This window comes from Gavia stellata, chromosome 10 (assembly GCF_030936135.1).
Source record: "Gavia stellata isolate bGavSte3 chromosome 10, bGavSte3.hap2, whole genome shotgun sequence".
Classification (NCBI taxonomy): Eukaryota; Metazoa; Chordata; class Aves; order Gaviiformes; family Gaviidae; genus Gavia; species Gavia stellata.
Window position 1 is genome coordinate 8,326,790 of NC_082603.1, and position 10,036 is coordinate 8,336,825.

At 48.5% G+C, this 10,036-nt stretch overlaps 1 protein-coding gene across 1 annotated transcript; it reads right to left on the reverse strand.

The window, feature by feature from the left end:
* Positions 1-1,485: 1,485 nt before the first annotated feature.
* TNFSF4 (TNF superfamily member 4) lies at positions 1,486-8,016 on the reverse strand. The gene is made up of 3 exons (XM_059822154.1): positions 7,819-8,016; positions 3,374-3,416; positions 1,486-1,847 (listed from the first exon to the last, which is right to left on the reverse strand). The coding sequence occupies exons 1-3, from the start codon at positions 8,014-8,016 to the stop codon at positions 1,486-1,488; spliced, it is 603 nt and encodes a 200-aa protein (XP_059678137.1).
* Positions 8,017-10,036: the final 2,020 nt, after the last annotated feature.

Genomic DNA, 10,036 nt, shown 5'->3' on the forward strand with positions numbered 1-10,036 from the left:
GCAGGTGGCAGCACCGTGCTTGCACAGCAGGAATGCTCTGGAGCACGGGGAGCAGCTGCAAAGAGGAGCTTAGTGCTGACAACCCAAAGTCTGAACCCTTCCCAGTGTTTCTAAGAAATCTGAAGTAACATTCTTATGCTATCGTATAAATACATAAATACTTTTAACAAAAGACTTTGGAGCATACGGCCAGCAGTGAGATGCCGAAATGTTGCTGGAGTTCATCGGGGGCCAGGTAGTCAACTTGCCCTTGAAATCTGCCCTACTTCTACCAAAAATACAACAGTCACTGGCTGTTGTCATATCATGTGCTGCCTGCAGCACGGGCAGGGCAGGACATGTCCTCAGCAGCCACAAGCTGTGACGAGAAGAGGGATGCGCAGCCCGGGATCACTGAGAGCAGTCTGACTTCAGCAGGAGCCAGGCAGGGTTCACATGGGTGCATAGGCGCATCATGGAGGTTGTGCCTGTGAATCTCTCCATGTTGCATACCTGTACGACAAGGTCTACTGCAAGGCTCACAGGAACCATCTGAGTCCTCCCAGAGGAAAGGATGCACAGACCTGCAGGTTTCACTTGGTCCATTAGAGAGAACCCACTAAATCCCAAGTCTTCATGTTTTTCCAAATTTTTATGTGCTTGGATCATTTTTGGATCAAACCAGTCTGTGTACGTATGCTTGAAGAAGATTCTCCTTCAACTTAACACCTCCGAGAGCTGGTGTCAAAATGTAAATGTCCCAACAGATATTCCCTTGGCTCAGGCTTCAGTAGTCTGATAGCTGGAACAGCCAGTGGGCCTCCGCCCTTAAAAGCTGCTCCTAAAAACCTCATAGTCACTGCAGGACCTGTGTTTCTGCTGTCCAGTGCAGTCCTGTTAGCTCATTTCAAAACACCACCTTCCTTTTGTGGCTTTTACCTGTCAGAGAGCATTATGTGGATCACTGCAAAGGAAGTCCCTTGCCGCCTCTTCCCTGTCTCCTGCCTTGCCAGGCAAAGGGCTGTTGAGCAGATCTGTTCTCCTCCTTCTCCAAATGGCTTCAAGACACTTGAGGTATCTTCCTGATTTACTAGACTTTTATTTTAGCAAATATACAGGGCATTTGTACTATATACAGATACTGTCAAGTAAATAGAGAAACCCAGGGTTTCTCCGAATATGAGCTAAGCTTAGGTGACTTTCTTTGGCTTTCATTTCTGTTCTCCTCAAGGGCTCTGCGCATCCCTTTCTCCAGTGTTAGAAAGATCCATCCTAGGTAGCAAAACAGCTGCGCAGAGCTCCAAAGAGATGAACACAGCATGCACTATATAAAGCCCGTTTGCACTGTGATTATCTGCACTCCAGCTGAGGCTTTCTGCAGCCCCAAGAAGGGAGGCTAGAGCAGTCTGCCTGGAAAAGTACAGCCTGTGAGAACAAGCCTCCCACATGCAAATGGATTGGTAGGAAAGGCTGTACTTTACATGTTTTTTTTTCATGCGTCATCTTCTACAGTGAGCAAATGAAGGGACTTAGTAACGCAAGGCTAAACGACAAATCTGCAATGATGGCGTTGGAGCTGGTCCACAGGGTGATGTTATCTTGAGCAAACAAGTAGAGCACTGTGGTGAGATATACTGCATTGCCGCTGTCTTGAACAGTTTGCTCCCAGAGGGCCCGGCTGGTCTTGTTGTCTGTCTTCCAAAGTGTCAGCTTCAGCGAGTCCTCCTTCTCCAGGTCAGGGATAATGCTAACACCCTTCAAGGACACTAGGTAGAGGCCATCACAGGTGATCATGATGGAACCATTTCTGATCTGAATAGAGCCTACTTCAGCAGTGAGATTCATGGCTACTCCTTCGATGCTTTTACCTAGAATGGAAGAAAGCAAAGATGATCCCATGATGACAAATTTCTTTTTGGAAATGGGTTGTTTTGTACAGACTGACTGCAGGAAAGGTGGAAAAATATAGGAAAGGAAGAGAGTGAACTAGAGAATAGGGCAGACCATGGCTAGAGTATCGTCTACTCTAGACAGGTATCAACTACAGTGGAAATTTCCAGGTTCCCACTCCCGAGCAAGCTGTGCCTTTTGGACTACAACTCTAGTTTATATGAATTACTCCTCCAAGTTTCTACTTATGCACTATTTGTTTACTGTACGTCTTACTTAAAATACAGGTATGTAAGTAAAGCATCTCTGTGAGTTTAGGAAGCACAGGTTCCTAAAAACAACGGAAAATAAAGACAGTAAATAAGAAGACGAAAAAGTGTTCAGGGCTGGAAGGAAGAGAAAAAGTGCTTTCTTTGGAGATGCTGGTAACATGAGTCCTTGTCTTTGGGTTTTGGGGTTTTTTCTAATGTTTCCCTGCTGTGCTCCTGGGGTTTTGGCACACCAGCTGAAAGCACTGGGATGTCACCAGAAGGTCGCCTGGCAGACAACACAGCCCCTCTGGGCTGAGGCCAAATTTCTCAAGTTTTTTCTCTACGAACATGGGTTTCTATTAGGTTAGACTCATTGCTACCTTACAATATTAACTGAAAGTAAAACCGTCAACAATATTTTTAGTAAGACTTAAAAATTTTAGTATTTGCTTTTGTTGTTGAGGTGTGTCATTGGACAAAACATCCAACATAGTCAGCACACAGAGCACTGCTGTTTCTCCTACCATGGGTATGCTTGCTTGCTCTTCCCCGGGAAATCATTTACATTTTTCATAAATCAGGAGATTATTGGCTTGTTTCAGAAATACCCCAAGAGCACGCCACGTGTGCTCAGTAAAATCGCAAAAATACTTTTCTCATTCTTTTGCAGAGTGAAAGCTTGCTTTAGTAGATAGGTAAGGATTGCAGAGATTCATGCAGATTTTCAGGTTTTTTCTTCCACTCTGGGAAAACCTGTTGGTTGTTTGGTTTTGGCACCTTGCAGCACCAGGTCAGATTCGGCCCCTCTCCCCCCAGACAGCTCTCCCGGCACTTTCCTCCATCAGAAGAAATAGCCATTGTTGTGACACGATGCGCTTAACAGCCTCCGGTATTTTATGAGCCACCGGCTGCCACGGCGGTCCCCGGGGACCGCGGGTCGGTATGGGGCTGAGCGGGGAGCTGGGAGCCCTCCCGGGTACTGGGGGGAGCCCTCCGGGGGCACCGGAGTACTGGGGGGTTGCAACCTAGGGAAGCCGGGAGCCGCCGCCGGGCCCCGGGGGAGCCTTCGGGGGGTACCGGTGTCCCGGGAGCCCCCCGCAGGAAACGTTCCGGGGAGCCCGCAGCGCTCCCGAGGTGCCAGGGGAACGCTGCGCCGTAGCGGCTGCTGTATGGGGCAGCGCGCCGGGGGTAGCGGCGCTCGCCGAGGGGCCGGGGGCCCTCCGGGGGTGTCCCCTGCCCCGACGCCCACCCACCTGTGTAGCGGATGTGGGTCCACGGCACTTTGTCGCTCCGAGGCTGGAAAGAAAGAAGAGAAATCCTCGTTAACACACCGGGTGGACCCGTCGCGGCTGCTGCTATCGCTTTCGTTTCCCGACCGGGACCGCGCCTCCGAAAGCGCCGCAGGCAGTCTCAGCTGGCACAGTCGCTGCTAGCCAGCTATGCTCGTTACTTTCTTTCATATCATTATTATAAAATACGATGTTAGAGTGGTTCCTAGCCAGTCCGAGTTCCAGCCCGGTGCTGAGCCCTCCAGAGCACAGCAGGTAGTGTTGGTCCGGTTTAGAAAAACATTCTGATGAATTTAATCAAGTCAGACCAAACAGTAAGGAAGGACCTTGGGGTGCAGAGTCTCTTCTGCATGACCCCCTCGAGTCTGACTTACACCCCGGGGTGCCTGTTTGCAGAGCTGGGACCCAGACGTGCCCCCACTGTCTCCCCCTCCTCCTGCAGGGCACTAAGAGGTGGGTCTGGCTTTATGCTTCCCTGCACTTTGGGTCAGGCTGTTACTGGATGTGTGCCTCTCAGTGGCTCCCTGAGAAGTGCATTAAGACATGTTTAAAACTGATTTGCGTTTTATGAGTATAAGAGAAAAAGTGAATGCAAATACAGAAGTATGTATCTTACTGATCAGATACGCAATACACCAAACTTCTGTATTAGATTTTTAAATCTGAACTTCGCATCTCAAACTCATCTCTCGTCTTAACCACAGGAGGCCCGAATCTGCAGTGTCTTCACAACCACAAGTCTTCAGCATTCTGCCTGATTCAAGAGTGAAAGGTTAGGCTCGCTGCTCTGTGTTCTTCTCTTTACCTATGCCGTAGGTTTCGTAAGGGAGAAGGTGGGCTGGTGAGATGTGTGTTGGCCTGACTTCTGTGTATTTGGCCTCATGTGTTACAGGAACAGAGCAGGCCCTTCACTCGGAGCACAGGGTAAGTGTTGGAACAGAGTAGAGAGTGAGCACAGACATGCAAATTTGCAGGTTGAGTGCTGTGCCCTGGTAAAGGCAAGCGGCAAGGGAAGGAGGTTGGAGCCGGGCTGCCCTGTGCGGTCTGTGCTGGAGGGTGAGGCGCGTGCTGGGTGCTGGTGGTGGGAAAGGTCTGCTCTGGCACCCTCTAGTGCTGCCACAGCTGATGCTCTGCTGTTTGATCTACTGGCAAGGCCGGATTCGACTACCAAATACAAGCTTTTATTGCACACTGGCTCTAGTGGAACTATCTCCCCCAGCATTACTGATCCTATCCATTGCCTCAGCAGCTTGAGTCTTACACTTACTCTTTTTCTAAGCACCTAAATGCACGAGCATTTCACTCTTCAGCTCAGGCAGCTGGGATTTCCAGGTAGTTTCCCAACAAGACAATAGCCAAGCACAGGACCGCTGAGCTTCTGAGGTCAAACAACATCCACTGCAATCTGTCCGATCTGGCCACTGGTGGACAGGATGTATTAAACACAGACAGGTTGGGTGAAAAACTTGTAGCAATTGTAAGAATATCAGCTGTGTTGTCATTAATGCACGTTACCTATTTTACGTATCTCTGCCGGTTATTGCACAATCTCAAAGCACTTTGCAATTATCTACCAGTAAATTCTGCTGCAGAGGGAATGTATCTGTAGGACTGGAAGGACATCCATGAGCTAGTAACAAAGTTAGTCACCCCTCTTTCTCTGTTCTGCCTTCTTACGGTGTGCGGGAAAGGATGCCAGGAGGGCTGAGCGCACAGAGGTGCTCCTTACTGACTGCTTCAGAATTCCCCATATCACAGAATCACACAGACTCCAAATAATTTTTGCCTGTTCTGGATCCCCAAACATGAGACTTCCTACTATCTGGGACATTGTGTCTAGAGCCGTGCCATGTGGCAGAAGTTTCAGGAATAGGTTTGTACTGCACAAAGCGCAAATCTCAGGGAACTGTAGCAATATGCGATGATTGAGAGGACCATTGCGATCATGTGCCTGACTCTCTGTGTCATACGGATTGCAGAAGACTGTGCACTGGAAGTGGGTTGTACCTTCTCCATGCGATGAGATATTAGGATTATGGCCATATCTTCCTTATCTACATCAAACCTCTGCACAATTACAGTCCTGCACCCTTTCCTGCCCTGTTCAGGGAAAACCGTCCTGCAACAGAACGTTAGAAGCCTTGAATTCCCAACAGCGGCTCAAGGCTTTTACCTCCCATGCATTTGCCATCAGGGGGGGTTCATGCCCCCTGATTGCACCTGTGAGTAGTTTGCCCATGGCCTGATCCCAGCTGGTATGGCAAGAGGAGGTGATTCCAGCAGAGATGGGAACTCACAAGCCTTACAGGTGTGAAAGCAGACTATCACTACCTTTTTTTTTAACTTGCTTATTTGGAAATCACAGCTGAAGCTTGGTCTCCAGGCAGCATCATGACAGAAACCAGATCACTGTCCCTTTTTGTTAAGGACGGTCTGGGCTGCAGATGCTGACTTCCCTGAGCATGTGCTATGACATTGTTTGCACTGTGTTTTCACAGAACAGTCCAGGGGCTTTTTTAGGAGCCGTGAGGACAATGAAAAGTAATCAAATATGGTCTTGCTATGAAAAAACACAGCTACTGTCTTGCTATTAAAGTTAGTGTGGGCACTCTCCAGCCCTGGAGAGCAGAAGGAGACTCTTCCCAAGAACAGAGACAGCATCTCAGTTGCTCCCATGGACCAGTGCTCCCAGCCTGCCGCTCTGATGCTGCTGTGCCCTTACTTGCATAAAGTCCGCCTCCCTAAACTGCCCTGAGAGTCAAGTCAGGTTAGTACTGCTGCCTCTTCTGTAGACATTTATATGGTCTGTTCATGGTTATTCTGCTGACCCCTGTAATTCCAGTGCGATGAAATCCCCCTGCGTACAGCCCGCGAGACCACTCCTGCACAGCATGGTGCAGTCAGAACAGGACACCACGGTTATCTGCTTAAAATAATAGAAATCAGTCTGAGCCTGCAGTTAGCAAGTGTTTAACACTGAAAAGGTCTTCTGGTGACTCCCAGGGTCTGGACTTTTCATCTGCTGCAGTTGCTGCTCCTTGAGCACCCTGTTTCAGTTGTTTCTGTTGAGGAAGGGAAACTCCAGGCATGTACTGTGTTCCCTCCTCAGCTGCTGCTCTCTTGCGTTTGTAAAGCTCACAGGCAGCAATGCTAGCCCCTGCCATCTTCCTCTGGAGGAGGAGGATTTGAGTTAACACTTTTATAGAAGAGAGAGATATCGAGAGATGAAGAGTCACAACCAGAGTGTGACCCAGGAGAGTCTTCTGCATCTTGAGCAGTGTGATAACTTGCCCTTCTCTGTTGGCTTCCAGTACAACTTCTCTCTCCCAAAATAGTGGAAGGAGAAGAGGACTGAACTGAATGAAAAGTGTTACCTTTCTGTGTTATTAGGGTCATCATTCTGCAGTTTAATAACCACTGTGAGACTCAGGTCAGTGAAACTTGTGCAGAGCATGAGGGTTTTCATTAAACAGCAGAGGACCCAGAGCACGAGGTCATCCCTCCCTTGCATGGTTACATGCCTGACTTGCTTCTCTGCCAAGTCTAAGTGGGAGGAAAGAATGAACTCTGGTAAGACAAAGCACAACAAGCTTTACAGTGGTACATAGCTCCTGGAGAAGATGTGGGAGGAGAAGTAGCTAGTGCATAAGCGGCACTGACATAGCAGTGAAAGGTTGTTGGCAATCCACCAGCCTGCAAACGTGAAAAATTTGCTGCAATTTTTGCTAAAGTACTCTGAGTTTCAAGCATCTTTGTTATTTATATTGTTTGTAGTTGTGTTATAGGTACACGAAACTGTCTCTGGCCACATCAGTCTTTCTCTCTCTCATGTACACACACACACAGGCTGTCCTCTGCAGATACAGATGACTACTAAAGCCCAGTATATGTGCAGGCAGAAAGCGCTGAAATGTTTCAGGGGTCTTGCTAGAGCTGTCACGAGCTAGCTTGCTTTCTCACATATCTGCCTGCACATATAGTACATTTTAAAAGTTCAGGAGATGTTTATGAGCCACCTGGGCTCTGATTCTTCCACATGCACTTATTGAAAGCTAACATCCACCCGGATGATCCCATTTAATTAGACGGAAATACACATGAGTCACTGCAAGTAGGGGAAGGACCAGGAGGGAGGCAGACCTCCCTCCCCCAGGGGCCAGTGCAAAGAGCATTCTTGGAACGATGCCCCTTCCAGACAGCCTGTCCGTAAACACTGCACTGGGCAATACTTGATGTTGTTTTGAGGACAGGCAATGTAAAAAAAAAAGAATGACAGTCATTAAGGAAAGGATTAAAAGCTTGTGGTTTGAATAGGGATAAACCTAAATGCTTTTATCTTTTCTTAAAAAAAAAAAGCCCATACAAAGCTTTACAGGCCAGCAGACAATAGATTGAACATGAGCTCTTACCGTTGAGGGTTGCAGAGAATCTATACCAAGGTAAATCAAGCAGGCAAGCAGTAATATCCACTGAGCAGCTGCGGACACGAGGTGCAGCGTGTTCCTAACCTGTCCTCTTTGCCAGCTCTTCCACTCATCCTCTGCAGGTTCCCTTTTGCGATCCATCTGATCTTGATTTCTCGGCTCTACATCTGGCTGTCCTTCCATCTCAGCCGCACTGCCAGCAACTGCTGGGGAAGGGAGCAGGAGCCTGGAAGAGCAAGGGGCAGATAAGCTAGGTGCTCCTGTCCCAGGAGCAGAGATGAAGTGAAGACAGTGCCTTCAGGAGACTGCTTTATGCACACACAGAAGCAGGCGGGGGAACTTCTTTGTGACTAATATGAATTTCCCCTTCCTTCCTTCCCTTCTTTCTTTTCTTTTTTCTTTTTTTTTTTTTTGTGTGTGTGTGAATGTGGGGGCTGATTTATTGCATCCCAGTTCAGTTTTGAGTAAGGGCCTTTGAAAGTAGATGTGTTTATGTCTTTCATAGCTTCAGCTGTGGATGTCTTGATATGTGATGTTTCCAACAATAGCTAAGAGTTGGGTGGACAGTGCTTGTCTTCACTCAGTTTTGTCAGTAAAAGCTCTCATCTTTCTGCTCAGCCTCAGGTGGGAGGTTTATAGGGCTGGCTCTGTCCCTTCTTAGCAGCATATAATGCTGCTGAAATCTCTTTTCTGTAAAGAAGCAATGAATAAGAAGGGGTGTGGGACAGGCGGACAGCATAAAGAATTGGAGAGAAAATAGGCACTTTCCATTTTTCTTCACCTTTGTCTTCTGTCTTTAAGGCCATGGGATGCTGCATGAAGCCTAAGAGGGAGAAAATGGAGAACTTCTCAGGGAACACCCCTTTTTGCACACATTGAATCCTGCAGTCCAGGGAATACACTCGAAGGGGCACCCCCAAGCTATCCAGGCTTCCTTCCTAGAAGAGGATTATCTGTCCCCTGGGACACCAGCACCTCCTCTTCACTGGGTCTCTTTGTGACATTTTCTTGTGATGCATGGAGCTGCTAAATGTCAGTTGTCTGCAGCAGGGACCATGTCCTGTGCTTATTTTGGGTGACAGGCTTTGCATTCTTTTTTGGGGCAGTCCAGCACCGCTCTTTCCACCGCTCTTTTAGCCAGAATTTTTTCTGTTGTAAATTAGCACATCATGACTGAAGTCAGGCGCTGCCTCCTCCTGGTGAGGATCGAGCCCGTTGGGAGTGTTATCATCTGTCTGTCTTTCAGGGATGAGTTGTCAGAAAGTTTCCCTTCCCCAAAACGTGCTCTCTCAACCTGTCACAAGGGACATGTCCTGACAAACATGTACTCTGCATGCAAAGGAAGCAAGAGTAACGTTCTTTCATGTGTTTTTCCATCTAGGCAAAACTATAAACGTAAACCAAATGAAGGGGGGAGTACAGCAGCTGGGTAAGCAACCTGCCATGAGGACACCCCACGCTCACCACCCTTGTTCTTGAAAAATAACCTAGAGTTGCCAGTAGCTGGTGGATTGAGTCAGGGATACACTCTGGTGTTTGTCTCAAGAACAAACCAAAAGTCATGGAAACTTACTGAAGAAGGTTCAGCTTTCACGTTTTCCTTTGGCTCTTGAGTGCATGGAAATTCTCGTCCCGCTTTCACTGGCGGCCACTCACCAGGGTGTGCTGGAGCCCCCGGCTGAGCTCCAGCCTGCTGAGAGGCCCCGGGAATAACCCTAACCCTCCTTCCTCGTCCAGAAATATGACTGCAGCCATGGCAAGGAGTTTGTGCTGCCTCTGAGCAGTTCCCTGTGATTTAGAGCGTGAGTTTGGAGGCAGGACTTTGACACCTAGCAGTCACACAATGCCTGGGAACCCAGGCAGCCCCACACCAAGCTCAGCATTGGCCGTGACTGGGCTTGGGCTTGGCCAAGCCCTGCAGAGAAGTGAAGCGATACCCTGGGGTGCTGAGGAGGCCTGCTGAGGCTGGGTGGATGTGGAAAAGGAGATTGTTTGCTCATGTGGATCTGCAATGTCCTGCTGTGTCTAGGTGCTTGCTTAAAAGGTCACCAGAAAAACATTCACCCTACTTGCAGCCCTGGTGTACATCCATAAGGGGCTTGGTGGTGTGTGGGAGCCCACAGAGACTCTGGAGATGAGAAAATCTCAAATGTGGCTTCAGAGAAGCTTCTTGGTGGGGAACAAATCCAGCTCTGTGTCCTTC

Bases quoted from the DNA above. Each gene is read 5' to 3' on its own strand.
- TNFSF4 (XM_059822154.1), bottom strand. From the start codon at position 8,016: ATGGAAGGACAGCCAGATGTAGAGCCGAGAAATCAAGATCAGATGGAT. The intron at 3,417-7,818 runs GTAAGAGCTCAT...CTTTCTTTCCAG, and splicing joins ATTCTCTGCAACCCTCAACG to CCTCGGAGCGACAAAGTGCC. The intron at 1,848-3,373 runs GTGGGTGGGCGT...CTTCCATTCTAG, and splicing joins GACCCACATCCGCTACACAG to GTAAAAGCATCGAAGGAGTA.